General features: G+C 40.7%; 2 protein-coding genes across 4 annotated transcripts in view; one reads left to right on the top strand and one right to left on the bottom strand.

Annotated features, from left to right (window-relative positions):
• The first annotated feature begins 332 nt into the window (after nt 1-332).
• On the top strand, nt 333-9,629 carry LOC137199886 (transcription factor Sp3-like). Of its 3 annotated transcripts, XM_067614486.1 has the most exons (9): nt 333-487; nt 776-873; nt 1,493-1,723; nt 1,814-2,410; nt 3,149-3,361; nt 3,454-3,658; nt 3,755-3,944; nt 4,445-4,641; nt 6,809-9,629. In XM_067614486.1, exons 2-9 carry the CDS (start codon nt 805-807, stop codon nt 7,060-7,062), a joined length of 1,956 nt encoding a protein of 651 aa, XP_067470587.1. In that variant the 5' UTR covers nt 333-487; nt 776-804; the 3' UTR covers nt 7,063-9,629. The 3 variants fall into 3 exon arrangements, with proteins under 3 accessions (XP_067470587.1, XP_067470589.1, XP_067470588.1); XM_067614488.1 differs by lacking the exon at nt 776-873; XM_067614487.1 differs by having other exon boundaries at nt 333-873.
• Nucleotides 9,630-11,224: 1,595 nt separating this feature from the next.
• Nucleotides 11,225-22,462, bottom strand: part of uggt1 (UDP-glucose glycoprotein glucosyltransferase 1) — a 33,219-nt gene continuing 21,981 nt past the window's right edge. The window contains exons 23-40 of the mRNA XM_067614485.1: nt 22,330-22,461; nt 22,063-22,193; nt 21,885-21,980; nt 21,509-21,611; nt 21,305-21,384; nt 20,180-20,369; nt 19,551-19,709; nt 19,303-19,388; nt 19,057-19,141; nt 17,525-17,613; nt 17,223-17,327; nt 16,998-17,082; nt 16,206-16,388; nt 15,860-16,020; nt 15,609-15,723; nt 14,698-14,814; nt 13,301-13,451; nt 11,225-12,585 (exon numbers count right to left, since the gene is read on the bottom strand). Of these exons, the coding sequence (XP_067470586.1) occupies nt 12,566-12,585; nt 13,301-13,451; nt 14,698-14,814; nt 15,609-15,723; nt 15,860-16,020; nt 16,206-16,388; nt 16,998-17,082; nt 17,223-17,327; nt 17,525-17,613; nt 19,057-19,141; nt 19,303-19,388; nt 19,551-19,709; nt 20,180-20,369; nt 21,305-21,384; nt 21,509-21,611; nt 21,885-21,980; nt 22,063-22,193; nt 22,330-22,461 (2,088 nt within the window). The 3' untranslated portion in view covers nt 11,225-12,565. The remainder of the gene's footprint in view (nt 12,586-13,300; nt 13,452-14,697; nt 14,815-15,608; nt 15,724-15,859; nt 16,021-16,205; nt 16,389-16,997; nt 17,083-17,222; nt 17,328-17,524; nt 17,614-19,056; nt 19,142-19,302; nt 19,389-19,550; nt 19,710-20,179; nt 20,370-21,304; nt 21,385-21,508; nt 21,612-21,884; nt 21,981-22,062; nt 22,194-22,329; nt 22,462) is intronic.

Below are 22,462 nucleotides of genomic sequence, written 5' to 3'. Positions count from 1 at the left end.
ACAAAAAACAAGTGTGTAAAATAAATAACTTTATTTTGCATTAAATGATAGAATAAAGTGTATAATTTCGACAAAAACGCCACCGTTTTCCTGGTTTCTCTGTTGAGAATTCAACAACTGCATTCCAACAACAAACAGGAAACACACGTCCCATTTAAAAAAAAGAGAAAAAGACTGACATCGCGGTTGGCCAATCAAGTCTCAGTAGATCGTCTGCTTAGCCAATCGCGTTAGAGAAGAAAGGCGGGACGTCCTGTAATGTGATGCAAATTGGACGGTCCAGCCTGTTAGTCCCACCTTTTTGTGTTTCCCGCACCGTCAATCAAAATAGAAAAAAATCGACCCGAATTCACCGATCAACACTAGCCCGCCTTTGATAAAATAATCATGTTCGGAGTTTAGTTGATCAGATAATCCTCCCGGTTACTACCATTCACGCTATGACTGCTACGTAAAGACGTAGCGCATCGAAGCGTGCAACTAATCGGTGAGTTTGTGCAGCCTGCAGCGAGGCAAGCTGCGTCTTTTTTTTATCTTTTGCTCTGTTGCTAACTAGCTAGACATGGTTAGCTGACTGAGCTAGCTGGCTAGCCGCGGAGTTGACAAAGTAAACAGTCGATCTGGGCCGAAATCGCCCCAGATTCCCCGCTGCAAAGTTGAATTTCGCAGTCAGCTCCTTTCGGACTGGAGAGTGGGGATGCTTTGCGAGATTTTCTGGCAGGCAGGAGTTGAAGATTACAGAGTTTTGCTGAGTTTCCCCTTCTCTCCCTGCTAGCGCCAGAGCAGCCTCTGAAACAAGGAGAAATGGCGTCCGCGGACGTGGACAGCAGTCAAAGCGAGTTTCTGCAACCCGGCGGCGCAGCGGAAACACAGGTATCCGACATTTTCTAGCTCGTCTTTCTCGCTCGCTTTCCGATTGCTGGTTGTGTTTTTAGAGAGCATGAAGTTCACACGTTTTAAAATTTTGATGGCATGGGGTGAAAGCCGTACACTTCCTGTGTTCCCCTCAATAACGGCCACCCACTTTACCCCTGTAAAACCCGCCCATAGTGGGTAGGACACTGAAGGCAGTCACTTGGGTCGGCTCGCTGGAAGATAGCCGGTGTACCTTGGGCTGGGAGGATGCAGGGGGTGTGATAATATGGCAGGGAAAGCGTCCATAATCAAAACAGTAGCGTTCAATTGTGCTGTAATAGCCACCCATCCCCCACACCCTGCTCTGGAGCCTGTTATCTCCACTCTGTGTGTTGGTGGTTGCATCTAGCTTCTGGCTCTTCCATCAGCTATTCTCTGCATCAGTACAAAGCCTGCATGATCTTTGATTTACTGTGTTTGATAGATCAGCCACAGTCTCTGACTTGATAACTGATTTCAACACAAAAGCCAAGACTGATTCCCTTTTCCATTTTTTTTTTAATCTCATCAAAATCTGAGATGAATCATAGAAATGTGATCCATCCTCGCTAATCTGATTGTGCAATTTACCCCCAAGACAACAGATATGTCGGCCATACAGCTGACGGGTTCAGACCGATGGGAGGTGTTAACTCCTGTCTCCACTGGGAAGGAAGATCAAGGAGTCGTTCACATTCCAAACTCGGGGATCGTCACGTCCAACGGGCAGTACGTGCTTCCTATTGGGAGTCTTCCCAGCCAGCCCATCTACGTTACAGCGTCGGGGAATGAAGCAGCGGCCAACGGCGTGTCAGGCATTCAGTATCAGGTAAAAGGAGACAAAAAAACATGTTTAAGAAGCAGTAGCTGTTGTGCACAGGTGGTGATCTTCATGAAAGCTATCGTCCTCATCTTCCAGGTTATCCCTCAAATCCAAAACGCGGATGGAACACTTGCAGGATTCTCGACACAGGGGTTGGATGATGGCACGGGGCAGATCCAGCTCCTTCAAGACAGTGGCCAGGGCAGCATCGGCATCAGCTGTGCCACGACAACGACCACAGACCTCCTGACGCAGGTGGGGCAAGTGCAGTCGATTCAAGGCGTCCCGCTGGGTGGGGGTTCAGCATACACCGGCACAGTACCTGTAGGGCTGCCCAGCAACATAACATTCGTCCCCATAAACAGTGTGGATCTGGAGTCGCTCGGGTTGACGGGAGCGCAGACGGTCCCCATCGCAACAGGGGTGACACCGGAAGGTCAGCTGATCATGAGCGGTCAGACACTGGAGAGTCAGAGTCAGGACGCCAGCAAACAGCAGCTGGTGACAGTAAGCGACGCCAGCAGCAATCAAGAACTCTACGTGCCAACCACCACTTCTTCCTCCAACTCCTCCCATCTTCCCGAGACCATCGACGGCACGGGGGTTCTGACCCAAGCCACTGCAGTGTCTGCAGGCGTGTCCGACCCCTCCTCAGAAAACTACAACTCCCACAACCACCTGCAGCAAATCCAGGTCAGAATGCAAACCTTTAACGCTGTCATGTGATGTGTTTGTCAGGCCTGTGGCCTTTAAGGCAGCTTGGTTTCCAACTTGGGAGGTCAGGAAGAGGTTTCAAGATGAATCTGATCTCACTAGATGATTAAACATACAAGTGAAAAATGTATATTTCACAAAATCTTGTTAATTTTTTCTTTGCTTTTTCTTCTTGTGAGATGCTGGTTACTTTAACCTCTTACAGCCTCTAAAATCTTTCAAATTAAACAATCTGAGAAGGAAAAAATACCAATCTTGAGTTGACACTGAGCTCATAATTGGTGATATGCTGGTATCTGGCGTCTGGTCAAATTTGTAATCTTGTTTGCTTATTCTTTGATCAGATATCCCTAATTTAAATGTAATTTTTGTCTGATTTTAAGCAGTATAATCTAGGCATGTCATAGCAAGACTGATTATGTTTAGACAACACTTAATAGATAAGAAGTTTGGCTGCTTTAGTTAAATTTTATAAAAAGGGAAAACATGATTATATTCCTGACAGTAATGTAACAAAAAAATATTGATTTGATACCAAAACACAGGTATCTAAAAATTTTGAATGATACCGAGCCCGAGCAATGAAGGGTCTAAGCCAAAAACTTTGAGAACCGCTGCAGTGGAGTGTAGTATGTGAGTGTAATATGACGTGAATGCTACTTTCTCACTCTCTGCCTGTTCTGTTCTAACTTATTTTGTTGTTTTTCTGCTCTGCAGGTGTCATCCTCTAATGCTACCACTATCTCGCAGCCCATCCTGCAGCTGTCTGGGGACAGTCAGGCCCAGGTAGCCCAGGTGGCTCAGGGCCAGGACATGAATGCAGCAGCAGGTCAGACTCTACAGAGCGTACAGCTGGTCAACCCGGGGACCTTCCTCATCCAGGCCCAAACTGTCACCGCTACAGGACAGATCCAGTGGCAGACTTTCCAGGTAAGCTAAAAAGAAGTGTGTGTTGAGTGTGTTCAAAACAGAAAAGTGTCAGAGCATTATTTAAGTATCATGTTGTGTATTTATCTCTCTAGGTTCAGGGTGTCCAGTCACTCCAGGGCCTCCAGTTGCCCCAAGGGCAAGGCCAGGCCCAGCAGCTGACCTTAGCCCCGGTCCAGGCCCTCCCTCTGGGCCAGACAGGCCAGGTCAGCCTACCCAACCTCCAGACGGTAACGGTGAACTCCGTAACACAAGCTGGAGTTCAGTACACACAGGGGGATGACGCAAGCAGTCCAGCTGGTACGGGTCGCGTGCACATATTGTACATCCACACGCATTATTCTGAATATGCAAATATTTAAATATAACTTGTTAATAATCATCTCCCTGATTCAGGTATCCAGATAAAGGAGGAGCCGGACTCTGAGGAGTGGCAATTGAGGGAAGACTCAACGCTGAACGCCAGCGACCTGAACAACCTGCGGGTTCAGATGGGAGAAGACGACATGGAGACGCCGAGCGGTGAAGGCAAGAGGCTCCGCAGAGTAGCCTGCACCTGCCCCAACTGCAAAGAGTCCGGAGGAAGGTGAGCTACTTAAAAGCCAGAAAGCTGAATTAGGTTCTAAGACTTGATTAAACATCTTAATTACATGAATAATAAATTATATCTCCACCATATTGTGCAGGATTTAACACCCAGATGTTGTTCATTTCAACTGCTGCTCTTATCACTTGATGTCTGAAGTTTGATCGTCTTTTATTGCTGGTTTATAGTTTCAGAACCCAGTCGGCTATATTAACTGGAGATAATCTGTTTTAAACAACTTAACATTTCTGTACTTAAGCTGTTAAACTGCACTTAAGTCTTCATTCGTGTAGCATTACAAAATCTTGATTTCCATTTTGTTTGTTTTTTTGGCTTTGTATTCTTTTATTCAACTTTGTAGGCCATTGATATGCAAATCTGCCTTTTACCTTCTTTTTTTAGCCTGACTCTTCCACTTTTGTTAAAACGGAAAAACAAGAAATCATCCGCTGTATTTTCGTGTGTCCTTTTCATTCCTCACTTTCTCCTGCGCTTCACAGAGGGTCAGGCATGGGGAAAAAGAAGCAGCACATCTGTCACATCGCCGGCTGCGGGAAAGTTTACGGAAAGACGTCCCATCTCCGAGCTCACCTGCGCTGGCACAGCGGAGAGAGACCTTTTGTCTGCAACTGGATGTTCTGCGGCAAGAGGTTCACCAGGAGCGACGAGCTGCAGAGACACCGGAGGACACACACAGGTGAGACAATGCTCTGTCGTTTTGTTGTTGGGAAAATATGTAAATCAAGCGAGTAAAGGTATTCTTTGTAGTTATCAGCGGTAAATGAGGAACATGCGTCCATGTTTGAGAGAGTTATTTGTCTTTGATAGTACAAACCTTCAACATGTTTTTGGAAGAGTATCCTGCTGTTGGTGTCTGTACTGTTGATCACACAGTGTTGAATGATGGGAGGTGACGAACATCATATTGAAAGCAAAGAGAAAAGGAAAAGTAAAGCTAAATATTAACCTTTTGATTTGACATTTTGATGGATAAACAGTGAAGTCTGGACCTTGTTTGTAAGCAGAAGAATCTACTAATACTTTCATGCTGGAGTTCATTATTTTGGGTGATGGGAGACTGTGTATAGATGTACAATAGTATTTAATTTGATGCTAAATTGAGTATTTGATTTGATTTACCAGAATCATATTGGTTATTTATCAAGTTTTCATGTATTTTATTATGTTTTGTGTATCTTCAAGTGGCTGCAGGACAAATTCCCCATCAGGGACAGTAAAGTAATTGAGAAGAACTGCATAAATTAAATTGCTTTGGCTTTTATAATCGTTCCTCAGATTTAATAAGCAATTCTAAGACATTGTTTTGGGCTCAGGAAAAACATGATCAGTATTTGTTATGATCTTTGACTGGACTGAATGATTATCAGTAAAGCTTTAGTTAGCTTCTCTTTAGTTGAAGTATCAGGGTCAATATGAAAAAGCACTAATGAGCTATTTTTACAAAAAGGTAGATCTTAGTTATGTGCTTTATTATCGTTCTACATTCTGTTGGATGGAGCAGGGAAAGCTTTGTCATAATGGAACACCTACAGTATATTGATCAGACAATGTCCTCAATCCTCGGTGCACTTTCCTTGTGCCATAGTGGAGCTCAATTCAGTAAATGAGTAAAAACATATGTGGGTAGCGTGCTAATGATGCAATCTGTGTTTCAGCTTGTTTTTGAGTCTTTCAACATTCTCCAGAGTTGCACATATGCAGGCGCACTCACACATTTTTAGAGCTGGTTCACATAAATTACCAAAAAAAAAAAAAAACCCACACTGCATAAAAGGAAAAAAAATACATAGTTGTATCTATCTTTAGTTTTCATAAGGACTAATTTTTGGTAAAGTAAGTCCAATGAAAACTGAACTGAACATTGTGTTCTGTGGATTAACCAGACCAACAGGGGCATTTTGTCTTGAAAGAAGTTGGTGTTAAATTTTGAAATGTCACATTTCAAAGCTGTGAACCCCACAAACAAAACTCCATCCGTCTCATATGTATCAGAGTGGCAGCAGAGATCTCAGAGAGAGAGTTATATCCAGGCACATTAAACCAAAACTATCTGCATGACTAGATATCACCAGAGCTAAATGATAACAGACTAGAGTTAAAAATAAACTTGTCAGCACTGTCTGGTGGACAAACTGTTTATCAGTAGCTGTGTTTCCATCAACCTATTTGTATGCACATTTTGAAGGATTGCATTAAAAAAAGCTTAATGAAACACATTTTCCTTTTTGCGACATTTCAAAACTTTGCTTAAAATTCTCTTGCGAATCTAACGGAAACACGGCTAGTGACGCTGGTTCTGAATTACTCAAACCTATATTTTCTTTTAAAATATAAGACACTACAGACACAGTCGTGTCGAAACGTTAGTCTGTTTGCACAATTAAAGGCTGCAAATTAATCAATGTGCTCCTCTCACTTCTGTTTTTTTGAAATCTGCTGTCCTAAACTGAGAAGCACCTGATTCTGCTGCTTTTTGTTGGAAGATACGTGGAGAATTCTGTTTCTACTATTTATTTTCTTTTCTTTTTACATTTTTGAACATTTTATTACTTGTTAAACATAAAAAGAAGAAGAAGGAATCATAAAAATAAAACAAAGGCACTCCAGCCTAAACCACACATCATATCATCCCCTTAACCCCACCCACACTAGCCCTCCCCTTTAACGAAACAATCAAAAACTACTGGTAACAAATCGTAAGAATTCATAGCACGTTAATACTCAAGAGTTTATACCAGAGAGTGATTAACTAACATAAACACAATATGACAAAATGTATCCGTCCTGTACTGCAATATCTTGTTCCTGTTCCCACTCTGATGTTTCTGTCGTTGACCTCGCAGGGGAGAAGAAGTTCGTGTGCACGGAGTGCTCCAAGAGGTTCATGAGGAGCGACCACCTGGCCAAGCACATAAAGACTCACCAGAATAAAAAAGGCGGCGTTCCCTCCTCCACGTCTCCGCCCACCACCGACGCCGTCATCACCGCCGACGGTACCACACTCATCCTCCAGACCGCCACCACCCACGACCTCGTAGCCAATCAGGAGATCCCTTTGCAGCTGGTCACCGTGGCACCCGGTGAGGTCATGGAATGAGCGCGGGGGCGGGGGAGGACGGGGTGAGGTGGATTTCTGAGAACCGGCCTATCACAGGGACCTCTTGGGCTTTTTCTCTTCCCCTCTTCCCTCTTTTTTTTTGTTTTTTTTTTGTTTTTTACATATGAATATATACGTAAATATATATGACAAATATATATATTTTAAGTAAGAGTTATCATGACTTTATGTTTGTTTTTTGCAGTCTTTTTATAGGCGGGCAAAAAGAATAACATTAAAAAAGGTGGTTGCTATGTACACACGCGTAAACACATTCTTACACTTACACACACACACACACACACATACACACAGGAGAAAACATGCATTAACACTCAAAACACGACATGAATACTCAACACGATGAAATGCCTTATTTTGTATCATACTCTTGTATAAAATGCTGGAGGTGCATGTGTTTTTTTTAAAGGTTCTATATGTAAGAATTATGAAGCAACTTAATTCATTGTTTTTATTGCCAATGAGTGAATAGGTTGTAACGTAAGTCAAAAAAATGAGACCCTCCCCGGTTGGGTATATCAGCCTGTGGACTGATTTCTATGTGAAGGACTCGGGCCGGATTTTCCGCGAAAATCCAAAGGATGTGACGTTTTTTGCGTGCTCCTGTATGCCTTGCCTCTCTCTGTCAACAAATGACCGGCATCTACCACAACAAAAACGGTGCTATCCAAGTAGAAACACCCTGCAGATATTAGCTCTCCAGCTAACGAGACAGCTAGCTGCCTCTGTCAAACCACACATTTCACAACAACAACAACACAGCTGACTGACTGGGAGTGAGAGATGCTTTGCAGAAACATGATGCAAAACATGTTAGAAATGTTTTGTTAGAATAGAGAAGCGTAAGTAAGGAAAGACATCACCTGCAATAGTCTCGCTCCGAGCAACAGGATGCTAGCTGCAGCTCACTTAACGGCCACCGGTGTCACTAAAGAGAAGGAATTTGATTCCTACATATAGAACCTTTAAGCTTTGCAGATGATGTAACTGTAATGGAGATAAATGTGTTTGTGAAACGGAGGAGATAATGAGGAAGAGGAGGAGTTGTGTTTGGAAGAACGTAAAGGAAGTAGTGAACCTCTCTGGGATGTTTGATGTTAAATCTTTGTCTTTGGAGAGTTCTGACAAAAACTGAACGCTCTGTTTGAAGCGGCACCACATCTGCGCTGAACTGTTGCAACGCTGCCACCGTAAACGAAAAAATTATTCTTTTTAAAGGACCAGTTTGACATTTTTGGAAGCTTATTTGCTTTCTTGCTAAGAGTTAGATGAGAAGATTGATTCCTCTCTCATGTCTGTACAGTAAATATGAAGCTAGCAGCAGCAGCCGGCTAACCTAGCTTAGCACAAAGACTGGAAACGGGGGGGAACTACTAGCCTTCACCTAGCATCTTTAAAGCTGACTAATGAACACATATCTAATTTGTTTAACCTGTACAAAACCTGAAGTGTAAAAATAACAATTTTAGGGGTTATATACCAGACTATTTCCTGGTAACTAAGTTAAATTGTCGTTTTTAGACTTTCAAAAAGGAAGTTCTCGTACATAATTTCTCCAAACACCTGGTGCAGCTTCATATTTCACACATAGACGTGTGCGTGTGTGTGTGTAATACTCTGCAAGAAAGCGAACAAAGAACATTTCCCCAAAATGTCCAACTTCTTCTTAAATAAACAAGCAGCAGCTGTCGACCAATCACCGACAGCCAACAGGGCAGTGGCGATGATGTCACGCCGCGTCGCTTCAAACAGCTGGTGGTCAGAGTAGGACGACAGTGCCACTGTAAACTGATCTGAAGTTTGTGTTTTCCACCTTGAGGGGAGGAAAAAAAAAATAGATGCAAGCCGCCCTGAAAAAGGGCAACTTCTTCCAGCATCTGGTGAGTCTGAACAGAATGTCTCATCTGTCCTCACGAGCACGCCGTCCGCTGTGCTTGTCCACGTCTTTTTTTTTTTTTTTTTTTTCTTTTTCTTTTCATATTTTTGTTGTAAATTCACGTTGTGTTTCCGTATGTCTCTTCGCTGATCTGGGTGTTCTGGGGTGGGCACCTCCTGAATTCCTGCAGGGCTCTTTATCGTTGGCGGCAGGATGACAAAACATGCAAAAAGTGTTGACATGTGAAGAAAAACCAAGAAACGGATGCAACAAATCAGTGAGCCCACGAGGGCGTTTCTGTCATCAAACATTCCAGTTGGACACCAGATGATGTGGGATTAGTTTTGCAATAACCGCTCTGTTGGTAATTCTGGCCAGATGTCAAAAGGAAAACAATCACGCCATTGTTTTTTTTTTTTCGTTTTTTATTTTAATTAATATAATCCCTTCCTTCGTTTGTCCTCATGTCTGTAGCGTTCATTTACATGTATATTATCTTATTTTCACCTTGTTTATAGAAGCCATTACCTAGTTAACTTTGTTGAATTTGTTTCCATGTATCAAAACCTTATTTTAAGTGATTTTTTTTAAAGAATTGGTGTAAAAATTGAATGTTACCTTTTGTAAAACCTTTTTTCAAATGGATCACAATAAAAGTCTGAAACCTTCAGTGACAAGTTGAATGCGTGTTGAAAGAAGCGAGAAGGGAGTTTGTTTTTAAAATGTCAACAGGACGAATTCACTGAGGAAATGAAATATCTTAAAGGACAAGTTCACATTTTTTCCCAAGTGTGTCTAAAAAAAAAAGAAAACATGCTTGTACGTGCGCTGAAACAACATTCATCCTTTCTGTCTGTGAAGAAACTTCTTCTTACTCAATTCCAGCGTGACACATGTGGGTGAGAAATGTTTTCAAATTCAGTTACAGCTGATGTGAGGCTTCAGCGGACAAATGTTAACAAAACAAAAGGGTGTCTACAAAACTTGAAGTCTGTTTAGGACAAAATCCTCCCCACTGCAAACAGGAAACAGTCTGGTGAAACATAGAGGGGATCAACTTGATTAATTAATATAACTCTTGTCTCTGTCCTCAAACATTGCACAACTTTAAAATTATTAGTTACACAGAACAAAGACTGTAGATTTTCTGTTGCTCGTCTCTTCCGTTGGAACTGATTTAAAGGAGGGGAGGAACAATTAGAGAAACCAAAAATGTTTCAACATATACAGTATGTGGGCTTCTGCTTTAAGATGGACTCACAAAAAAACTGAATCTATCCTTAATATAAAGCCACTGGTTCAACCTTTTGTGGCCCTTCACAGCCGAACGACCTTTTCACAGGTTCCATAATGAGCTGTGTTAGATTATTTATTTTTAATACTTGTTTGACGGATAAAACTCAACAGTATTAGAAAAAGTCAGAAAACTGTGTATCAGGATTTTTGTCTTCTGTCTTATAGCTTATGAATGATTTCGTGTCACCTCAGATTTTTTCTTGTGACCCCTACTTTAGGAACCACACCTGTCATAAAGGATAGGTTCAAACTTTCGTCAAGTGTGTCTTAAAACAACAGTCAGGAGCCCAAATGATCATTGAAACAGGTTTTGCTCGCTGTAATCATTTGTCCTTTTCATACTGACCGTAATGCAGTCCTCGTTTTGTGCAAAAAAACGTATTTAATATGTTGTATTCAATATGTTGAACCAACTCTTCATATTAGGATGTCAAAAACAGGGAATAGACATTGACAATGTCTGTTAAACCTGTACTCATCATTGAAGAAATTAATACAAAAAAAAGGTTTATCCGAAGATAATATGAGACTTCAGCCGTCTGAGTTAGTCAAATAAAGTGGATATCTTCCAAAGTTAGTCTTTTTTACTAAAGAATTCCTTCTTTGTGTCTCGACGGACAGTGTTTTCCTGTTCAGCTGCGGTGGAAGGATTGTAATAAAAAGAGGGACTTTGGCTCTAAAAAGACATTGAGAAATATTGACTTGATTTGACTACAGCTGAAGCTTCATATCAGCTTCAGATCAACTTTTAAATACATTTTTTGCACAGGAGGAGGCCCCATCACTTACACTGAAAGTGCGTTATGAAGGGGATCTTCTAACGGGAGGAATGATTACTGCAAGAAAAACATGAGTCAGTGTTCATTTGAGCTTCTGACTGTTGTTTTAAGAGACTTGGATAAATTGTGAACGTATCCTTCAAGCCAAACAGTATGAAACACCTTTACATACATAAAACACTGGACCCACTTTATTGTTGGGGAATTTTATTTAACAAAAATATTTGACAGCCAAAACAGAGAATGATCATAAATCCGTGGATGTTTAAGTAGTCCAAAAGTACAGAAATCAATTTTTTTTTTCAACCAAGCTCTGACATCTTGGCTTCTTTTCCCTTGAAGTACCACAAACTCAAATTCCACCTGTCCCCCTTCTCTCCTGATTCGTACTGAAAGCTGCAACCCACACGAGCTCCGAACATCTTTCCCTGAGAGTCACAGTGACATTAATTAATCCACGAAAAAGCCGGGAGATTCAATCTAATCTTCAGTTTAATCTTCATTGGATGAATGTAAACATCATTAACAGCGTTCTGGCTCATTTATAAATTCCGCAAACATTCCCTTAAAGTCTTGTTTAGTTTATGTTGGGCGGAGGTGATTCTTTAAAAGATCTGGGGACCACTGTACCAAATGATGTGTAGATGTGACACTGATTTTTAATGACTTATTTGGCATTTTTGAAACGTCTCAAGAGGGGCTGGGCAAAAAATATAATATTGTTTCATAAAATTCTGATGTCCAAATTCATATTTCCCAGTAAAAAGTCATAAAAAAACAAACAAAATAAGCTGTTTAAGTGTTTGTTTTACATGTTTGAATCACAGTAGATCACAGTTCACTGCATTTAAACATCCGTTTGATAATTTTCTCTGCAATTTTGCATTAATTTGCCATAATCGGAGGGAAAAAACTCAAAATGTCATGATGTTGACATCAAACATATCACTGAGCTCTGGTTTCAAGGCCTGAAAATTTGGATATTATTCATATATTAAATGACCTACATAGGAACTGTGTGTAAAATTTTGTATAAACTTGTCTACCTGCACATTTTACCAAACCAGAGGAGGGCTAACCAGCTTTAAAAATTAAACCCTTCCCACCACCAGATGTTTGATTTTTGTGTCGTTTAACCAGCAGTGAGATTTTCCTCCCTTTGTGCTTCAACCACAGCCAGAACCAGAATCCCAATCAGTGCAAAAACTTACACAGACCGACATCTATTACAGGGAAATTACTGGAGAAAAAAAAAAAAAAATAGAATTTATGTTCATGATTCACAAAATACATTCTCACCGCTTTGCACAGACACACACACACACGCACACGCACGCACAAAAACCTGTTAAACCTGACCACTATAACTCCCCTTCTTCACACTTTATAAAAAGAACAAAAACAGAACAATATTTAAACCATTTAGCAGTGGCGTGTGGTCAGTCAGCAGTCCCCGAGGCAGGAGCGGAGCCTCTTAACGAAGCGGACTCTTTAAACAGAGTCCAGTTCTCATCACATCAGCGAAGGATCCTCACAACTCTATGTGGACGTCTGAAAGAGAGACAGAGACGAGGGGAAACGTTGTTCAAGCAGATTGATGTGTTTTTAGATCAGAGAAGGGCTGGTTTTTTTTCAAGCTTGGGGTTGATTCACGATTTTAATCTTTTTTTTTGTTTGGTTGCAAAATGCACGATTGAAACATCAGGTGTTTTTGGACAAGGTTGGCAAGGTTGTCATCATTTAGCATAAAATACAGGTTCTCTCACACATCTAGTGACCGTCAGCAGCAGATACTTCAACTAAAGCACATTCAGTTGAACCAGTTTCACCACAGACAGCAAAAGTTGATTCATCTGCTGCTGTTTGTGTTACAGTTTCGACTGAACTTGGAAATCACCAGGAACTCTGGTTCATTGTTATTTCCCTTCAGTCTCTTTCCTTTTCCCCTTTTGTCTCTATGAGCTCATGAAACTTGTCATAAAGCTGCGATACTTGCAAATTTTTTGCTCGAGTTGAATCATTTTCGTGTCGGTTCCCTTCACCCAGTGCGAATTTGCATCTTTGCATCAACAGAAGAAAAATTCGCTTTGCATTTGGTGTGAACACACCGTTTAATTGAAGGGACTTGGTCACTTTGAGAGACTCCTTTCAAATTACACTTAGTCATGTGATAAACTGTTAATTAAAAATTAAAAATAAAGATTGGTGCGGCTTTAAGTATATGCCGTACCTGCACATGCACCTGTTAAATGTGTCCAGTACGTACCTGTGCCTTGCTGCTGTGTTGTGTGGCTTTGTTCTGCTCTCTTCTGCGCTCTGCTCTGCAGACGTTTGATCTCCTGGTCGTAGTCGGTCCACTCGGCCACGATCCTCACCGCAGCCTGCAGCTTGGGCTCCTTGGTCATTGGGTTGTTACACTGAGGTTATATAGGAAACAGGTGGGAAAACGGTAAGAAATAACATGAAATAATCAACTGTAATGTGCACGAGGAGTGAAAAAAAATAAAATCATACTGTTTTTTTCTCAGGTACTTGGTTTGGTGACAAGAACAGGCTGCATCACAGTGTAAGTGGCTAGTTTAGATCATTGTGGGTTCAAACTACCTGATCCGTCTCACATTTTCCACAAGAGAGCAATTTCAAAGGCTCGAGTCATTTCAGGGCGTTCTCTCTGTACTCTGTATGGAGAGTTTGAGCTTTTCCCTTCAGGACGGAGATTCCGATCATCAAAGATCAGGTCTAACAGTTTGAGAAATGATGTTGTCTCTTATAAAACTGGCGAGTTACAATGTTGATGTTGTTTTAACCACTGCTGACTGGGTTGGGTGTACTCCAGGTTGACACTTGCGCTTCTGTGGTCAGTTTGAGCATTTGTTTTACATACTTTATTGTATATTTTGCATGTTGTTATGTTTTATGTATCTCATGTCTAAGTCTGAGTGTTTTTCTATCAGCCAGTTACAACAGAGGGACATCAGGGACGATGGATTTAAAGTGAAATAGTTTGTAACTTTGCCTGTTGAAACTTATAAATACAACTGAGGGAAAATGGTTTGCAAAGTTTTAACTCGTAAATCTTGAATGTGACCACAACTTCAGCTTTCTCTTTGTTCGTAATTTATACTGATGTTTTGATTTGTTACTTGCTGTACTGAGGAATGACCGACACCAGAGTCTCATTTATGTGAACGTGGCAAATTTAAAGAGGTTCCAGTTGGGGGGGAGGGGGTAACTGTCTATTGTTTTTAGTCTATTGCTGCAATTATTTGCATTCTACCAAGACTGTAAGACTATATCAGACTCTTTCTAAACCCTTAATGACACAGATTTTACTCTCGTGGAATTATTTTCTATCTTAAGGTTTGTTATTTTTACATGTGAATCACTTCATTGATCCAGAAAGACTTTCATTCACATACTAACAAAGTATTTATCAATGATTTCCTCACAGTGAGCCTGTCTGCCCTCTAGTGGTCATTAGGTGGAATGACGGCCTTTAGAAAACTCCATCACTGCTTATGTGTGCAGTGTCTCACACACACACACACACACACACACACACACACACACACACACACACACACACACACACACACACACACACACACACACACACACACACACACGCCTGGTCACATCTCTGACACAGAGTTATTATATTACCAGGTCTATCGTCTTGGCGCTCTTCTTGGAGGTGTCGTCACACCAGGTCTCACACCACAGCCACTCCTGAGGCAGAGACTTGATGGGCACCTGGTGGATCATGTTGTTGGGTAGATCCTGGAAAACAACCGCGAAACAAACAAATAGGTTTTTACAAACAGAACAAACAGCTGTTTTAGTTCCTTCTTTTGTGTCAGTCACACCAGGACACATTATGTCTTGACTCATTTAAGTCAGAATTTGCTTCCGTTTCTGTCGTAAAGGTTGAGAAATAAGCATCAAAAGAAGCATCTGTTTAAGTAACATGTCCAACTCTGCAGCGTTACAATCTGATGCCTTTATGGTTGTTGTTTTTTTTTTTGTAATGCAGCTACAACCAGTGACTGTTTTAAAAGCTCTATTTGTTGCTGTGTTCAAGGACATCCCAGCCTCCAAAATGAGAGACTCAGCTGCTGAGCAGCATTTTAATTGCACTATGTTGTCATAAAATCGTAACCGCAAGATAAACAAAACATAAACACAGACATTGTGAAAGGGATCATTCGCGTTTTGGTTGTTTTCTTTTATTAAAAAAGCTGCTGCTACAACAAACCCTCAAACCTCAGCAGTTGGCACTTCCTTGAGCAAACAACAATAACGTAACTTTGAGAAAAAATTAATAAAAGGCAGCAAAAATTCACTGTGAGTGTGTCAAAACTTTCATCATGCACTGAAATATAATGGAAACCAGTGGCTGCCTGAGATTTATTGATACAATGTAACTACAGGCTTAATAAAGTTATGCAATTTGTATCTAACTAACTAAAAAGTGTAAAATATTCAGGTCTGACAGTCTTTATAATCATAATCCAAATGTACATTAAAATGATAAAAGTGCATGTAGCTCATGAGGAAAGTGGACAATCACAGACCTGGTCCAGGTTGGACAAGCTGTTGGGGTCTTGGCTGAGTCCCTGGTACTGTCCTCTGAGTCGGTCTCCTGCTGCTATTTTCCTGAACTTCTTCAGGTCGACCACATACAGGGCGCTACAGAGGATAAAAGACAGAAACAAGTGAAATATGCATGAAAAATAAAGTAAAAGTGCGTCTGTGTATGCGAGTGTGTTTGAGGGCGACAGACATGCATTCATTCATGACTTGAGTGCTATGACAGTGTGTGTACCTGATGTGGTACTTGCGTCCAGCGAGGTGGCTCGCCCAGTAGCCGGACTTCCAGAAGCGGTAGCCGTCCATCTCCCTCCGGCTCTCGCAGAACGGAGTGTATCCGTACGGAGCTCCCTCCAGATCGAAGTCACGCAGCTCCTTCAGGTCCGTACGCACAATCTGAAGGAGAGGAAGCCGAGGTATAATACATAAGAATTACGTCAGGACGCTTTCGATTCCCATCACACTTTCCGAGAGCTTAATGTGACGTCTTTAAATTGCTTGTTTTGTCCGACCAACAGTCCAAACCTGAGATATTAATTCATATCAAGGTAGCGTGAATGCTAGTTTGCACAGCTACGTACCTGGTCAGCATCCACAAACAGGATCTTGTCAACAGCAAGAGGGAACAGCACGTCCAGGAACAGGATCTTGTAGCCCCAGATGATCCTCTGCTTCTCTGTCTGTTGGTGTAACCAGCGAGGCCACTTATACTGGACCAGCTCATACTGGAAACCATATTCCTTTGCCATGTGGGGGATGAACTCCTGAGAGAGGACCACACACAAAGCAAGCCTGTCAGTGTGTGAACTAGGAAGACAGCGTTTTTAATTCATGGTTTGTACCTACCAAAGATTGTAAATTGTCAGTATAATAATTCTTAATTGCCTGAAGCTTTAAAAATTTGAAAACTAGAAATATTACTGAGCCAACTCCAGTATTTCTTTATAGAACTGATGTCATCTGATAGAAATAGTGTTTAAAGAATAAAACAGGGTATATTTTGCACTTGATTAGCTGCTTTGATGGACTCTGGGAATCTGGGTTAAAACAAAATTACTCATCAATTTCTTATCTCAGATTTTTTTTTTTTTAAACCAAAAACTAAAAGCAGAAAGTAAAAAAAAGTCAGAAGATGATGAATTGATCTGCAAGCCAAGAAAAGTACTCAAGTCTCCACGTTTATCAGGAGAATTTCTTCTATAATGAGAGTAAAAATCTCATCCTCGCCTTGATTTTCAGAACTCCTGTTTGAAGTCCACATCAGATGGCGGACAGAGAAAAAGCTGCAACTGTCAGTGAAAATCTCCACATCAATGATAAGATGCCGGCTGATTTTAAAGTAGCAGTGAGGGGGAAAAAAAAAAAAATCCTACCTTGAAAGTTGGAGACAGGTAGTTCTTGAGGAACCAGAACTTGACGGGAGTTTTGGTGTTCTTCAGAACTGACAGCATCATAATCCTGAGAAGGAAGAAGAATAAAGTTATAAATTAAATCAGTGAAGTTCTCATACACAGAGGAACTAGAGGTGTTACTTTTGAGGATTTCTGTGACACAAAAAAATCACATTTTCTTTGCCTGGTCACATCTCAGACGCTCACCTGAGGAACCTCTCGTACAGATGCCCCGAGGCTACAGAGAAGATGTTGATCACATCGTCTTTATCTTGCTTTGACTCCTCTGTCTTCCCTCCACCTGTGAACCCTCTGAAAGAAACACACATTTTTTGACATTAAATTTTGAAAATAATTTTTTTTAAAAAAACAGCTAAATCTTTAAATTTAAGACGTCTTTGACTAGAAGGAGTCAATTATTCAGTCATCCAGGCACTTGGAGGATACAGATAACTAGTTAGTAATCATATCAGTCTTTGTACATCTGAAGTACAAAGGCAGGTTTGTACCTGGTCAGAGATTTCCAGAATCCAGTGTCGTTTTCCTCGGTCCCGTCACTCAGCAGCTCCTCGTTGAACTTGTCTGGTTTCTTCTGGACCTGATGAACACACAGTTCAAAAACCAGTTACTTAAATAACCAGAGAAATGTTCTGGAAAAAGAGGCTGAGCAGTACTCTCCATGACAGAGCGCCCCTTTTAAGACGTACTCAAATTTCATGATTAGTTGGTCTATGTTTCACAATATAGTTTGACTGCTAATGTCTGGTTATCTCAATAAGTTTGCTAATCAGAATCGGCTTTACTGGCAAAGTATGTTTATGCATACAAGGCCTCAATGTACTTACACACACTTCCAATCAATGTTCAGGAAGACACACATGGACATAAAGTCAACAACAAGTAGGTGAAAAAATAGATACAGATATATACAGTGCATATAGAAACAACAAACAACAAAGTCTATATACAGGTCGAACAGTCTCTGTAAATTGTAAACAAGGATACAAGTAGTGCAAATATGTGTAAATACTGAATGTAAAAAGTTACTTTATACACATACAGTAGGTGGTTACGTACAGTATATGCATGTATTTCATGTGCAGTATATACAGCCTGCTTAAATCTGAATTAACGTGAATGAATTATTAACATGGTAAATGTTAGAAATTAGACATAAGGTCAGTTTTGTGCAGTGTTTTCATAGCGTTTGAATTCCTTAATGTTATTACACTGCACAGAGATGTTCATTACGCAGTATGAATCAGTAACAGCTGATAAGAGTCACACTTGTATTTGTATATAATGTAATGTATATGTATAAGGAAATAAACTAAAGCCTGTATGTGTCAGATTACAAAAACTTGACTTTGGCAACTCCTTGTGGTGATAATGAAAAATGACACTGTGATGGAAATGCTGGATGATATAAACACATATAAAGTCTGCATATATAAGAGTGTCAAGGCACTATTTGTATTATACTATAAAGGAAAACTAATTAGGCCAAACTGAAGAAAATCCTACACAAGGAAAATAAATTCTACTCACTTCCACTGTAGGTCACACATTTATATTTCGACTTCTACTTTTATTTCACCCCTTTCAAAATTACTTTCATTATTTTTTTATAAACTTATTTTCTTATTCACTCACAAGTTAGGCAGATTTAGTCCGCCGGCCGATATGCAGCCTGTATACTCTATCAAAGACGGTTAAACATGAGGAAATAAAAGCAACAGAAACCGAGTGAGAGTGTCGTTTTGTGGCTCATCCATTATATGTAAATTTCCCATTGAAATGTATTTATGTATACCCATGAATTTATGCAGATACTGTATACGTTCTGCATCACCCAAATACTCACAGACTGGAGTCTCCTCAACTCATTAAAATGTATGAGAAAGCTGACGGACTGAGACTAGAAACGCTGCTGCTTACCATTTTAGATTTGAATTTATTTGTTTGGGGGACAACATTTCAGTGACATTACCCAGCTGTGTTGACAGACACACTGTCATCACCTAATCACAAGTGAACCGACCTTGACTTTAATGATTCTGCTCTTGAAGTTGTTCAGCACGACTATAATGTCATCAGAGTCTGCGGGAGAGTCTGTGCCATCGTGGCTGCAACAGAAAAGAGAAAGAATAAGAAAAAAAAAAAATTTGATCAGAAAGCAGGAGTGCATAAGCTCTATCTAATAACTAACTAGACATTTCAAATCTTTGACGTAATAATTTCCCAGATATTCAATTTGTAGTTCCTGTGCAGTCAGCTCTTTTCTCACCTGTAAATCTTGTAGATTTCATCAGACCGTCCTCTCCTCAACTTCAGGATCCAGGCGCCTGGGTTCGCCTTCAGCTGAAAGTAACCCTACAGAGAAGAACACATGAGATTTACATGATTGGGACAAAAAAAAATTCCTAATGTACATAAAAAATATGCAGCATTAAGAGGTTTTAGCAAGCAGGTGGAAAAGCTGTTTATGGTTCAGCAACTTTCTGCAAGAAGGTGTTAAAAAACAGGATGATGTACCAGGTTTGCCATGACGATCGTATCCACGATGACCGGCTCAGAGGCGGTTCCCAGGGTGAACTGGAGGCCACGTGGCGGCTGGCCTGAACTGACGTCGAAGCAATGACCCTCCAACAAAAGGTGCTCCAACTCATACTGTGCTGCTACGATATTCTCCACCTGCAACCACAGGAATCGAGACAAATGGACAAAATTATTTCGTGCAGCCTAAAAATCAGCGTCAAGGGCATCGGCTCCTGAACAAACCCGAGGTGTTCGAGAGGAAGAGGAAAAACTCTCCTCAACACATGAGAGAAAACTTTAAAATGAATAGAAATAAACAGACTAACAACAGGATCATAATATTAATGAAACAAATCCAATGAAATGAGTAAACAAAGTAGTCAAATATCAGTTTGGTTGAAGTATAAGGGGGGGCCAGGTAGTTGGGGAGCAGGGTTTAAACATGGACTGATGATACACATTAAAACATAGACCATTACACCAGAATTAAAACATTCATTCAGAGAGCAGCACAGAGCGGGTCGATAAACTTTAGACGCCAGAGTTTATTGCTGGAGGCTTTACACTTTTAAATATTTCACCACCATCACCATCCGGATCGAACCCAGACAGACAGACTGCTGTACCTCTTCCAGGTAGATGTTGTCCAGGTCGTACCGCGTACGCACAGACTCGACCATCCAGCTCTCCGGAGTGTTGAGGTTCAGGGTGAAGAGGGGAGACTGAGGCATGTCGAGGAACTTGGCCATCGGGCCGGGAGAGAAACTACCGTCCGTCTGGAACGTCACCTCCGGCTCCAACACATAACGGTAAAAACTGGAGAGAGAACGCAGAGGAATCGCTTGTTAAAGTAGCAACAAGACTTTCATGATAAGCGGAGGAGTCATAATCATATATCCTGGATGTCTCTACCTAATGCTTCAGAAATAAGAAACAGTGTTTTTGGTTTTAAGCTGATTTTCACTGGAAAAATATCCAGATTTTCTAAAAACGTAATTTGAAAAAACAAACCCAACTCAAGGTCCACTTACCAGCTCTTAACCAAGAGTGATATGAAAGTAGGGCTGCAACTAACAATTATTTTCATTATTGATTAACCAATTTGTCATTTTGTCTATAAAATGCCAGACAACAGTGAAAAAAAGCCCTTTATAGTTTTCCACAGCCCAAATTGATGTCTTCAAATGTCTTGTTTTGTCCGACCAACAGTCCAAAACCCAAAGACATTCAGGTTACCATCATAGAAGACAAATAAAACCATTAAATCCTGACATTTGAGAGGTTGGAACCAGCAAATTGCTTAAAAAACAACTAAAATGATGATACGATTATCAAAATAGCTGCTGATTAATTTTCTGTCGATCGACTAATCCATTTATTGACTATTTGTTGCAGCTGTAGTTAAAAGCTCTGGAAAAAGCTAGTAAGAGGACCTTGAATTGTTTTATCAGCCTGGTTAAAATTGTTTTCAAACAAAAAGTTTCCTACTGCAAGACGTCACTAATCATCAAAGTTTAATGTAAATTAATAATGTAAATCTCAGAAAAAGTTTATTGTAATAGAGAGTTAATTGAAATAACAGGATAAAGTGAGAAAGAGCTGCTTCTTATGAGTTGGTTGAAGTAAGTAAAAAAAACAAGAGTGATCGCACTGCCAGTGGAATTTCATGCATCATTTTTAGTTTTAAAAATCAATTTTCACTCGTTATTTTTTTATGTGTTCACTCTGTAGAGAAAAGCTTATATTTTCACCTCTTCAGAGGCATCTCTGACAGTTTGGATTGGCAGTTCATGAAGACCCGTAAGTTAACGTTTACCAGCTGCTTCAGGACCTGAGGGTTAGAGAGCACACCGAAGACAGGTTAATAAGATGTGGAACGAGGTCAAAGAGAAGTAATAAAAAGGACAAATCAATAAGAGATCAGGCGGTCCAGAGAGGGATAACAATCCACCTACCAGCAGGAGAGGAGCTAATTTCTGAGCGTCCCTGGTTACAGGATCCACCACGGCAATAACATCAAAGTACACGTCTCCTTCCTTTGGGCGGATCTTCACAGCGCTGCCGAAAATCAGGAAATCAATCATCAAGCAAAGTAAATACTGAGTTTACAAGATTTTTTGGAGCATTTTACAGGTTGCTGAAGATCCAAAAAGTTCCATCAATGAATTCTGTACTATAAAATCTAAGGTACTGAATTTAAACATGTTATATTTGCCAATGAATATTATACAAAGAATAAAAATACAGCTCAAAATATCATGTCACCCTGTTTTCATGAGGAATAAAGGAGGCATGCTTTTCCAATTTATGTTCATGTTCATAAATCTTTACCTGTAGCGGTCGTCAGCAAAGCCGTATTCCACCCTGGCTTCTCCTTTGGGCTGAGAGGAGAGCAGAGCGTCCACCTTCATCACGAGGTCGCTGGCCCTGAGAGAAATCCTGCTGTTAACTCACACAGTCTGAGAACGTTACGAAAATGATATATTTAGCCTTGTGAGTATCTACGTACCTGTCCTCCTCAATCCCAAACTGTTGCACTTTGCTTTTGATTCGTTCTCCAGACGTCTTCAGGACGATGCTCTCCAAAAGAAGGAAGTCATCCTGGTTAAACACCTCTTCCTCCTCCAGTGGACCGATGATCTGTAAACAGGAAGTACTGATTGAATATCTGCAGTAACTTGTGGGAAAATGTACACATTTATACCTCAGTACAAACTATATTTGTCCATGATGTAGCCACATTTCAAGTATATGTTCTTTATAGATTGTGGCTCACTCTTCCGTTGCTGATAACCGCTCTCTGTCCCTTCTTTAGTTTGAGCACGTCTCGGCAGTAGGCAGCGTGGGAGAGCAGGAAGTCATATTTGGGTCCATCATATGCACCCTTGAACAACGACACATCCATACCC

Source organism: Thunnus thynnus, chromosome 16, assembly GCF_963924715.1.
Source record: "Thunnus thynnus chromosome 16, fThuThy2.1, whole genome shotgun sequence".
Lineage (NCBI taxonomy): Eukaryota > Metazoa > Chordata > Actinopteri > Scombriformes > Scombridae > Thunnus > Thunnus thynnus.
This window is presented reverse-complemented; position numbering and strand designations above follow the sequence as displayed.

Bases quoted from the DNA above. Each gene is read 5' to 3' on its own strand.
- LOC137199886 (XM_067614486.1), top strand. From the start codon at position 805: ATGGCGTCCGCGGACGTGGACAGCAGTCAAAGCGAGTTTCTGCAACCC. The intron at 874-1,492 runs GTATCCGACATT...TTTACCCCCAAG, and splicing joins GCGGCGCAGCGGAAACACAG to ACAACAGATATGTCGGCCAT. The intron at 3,659-3,754 runs GTACGGGTCGCG...TCCCTGATTCAG, and splicing joins TGACGCAAGCAGTCCAGCTG to GTATCCAGATAAAGGAGGAG.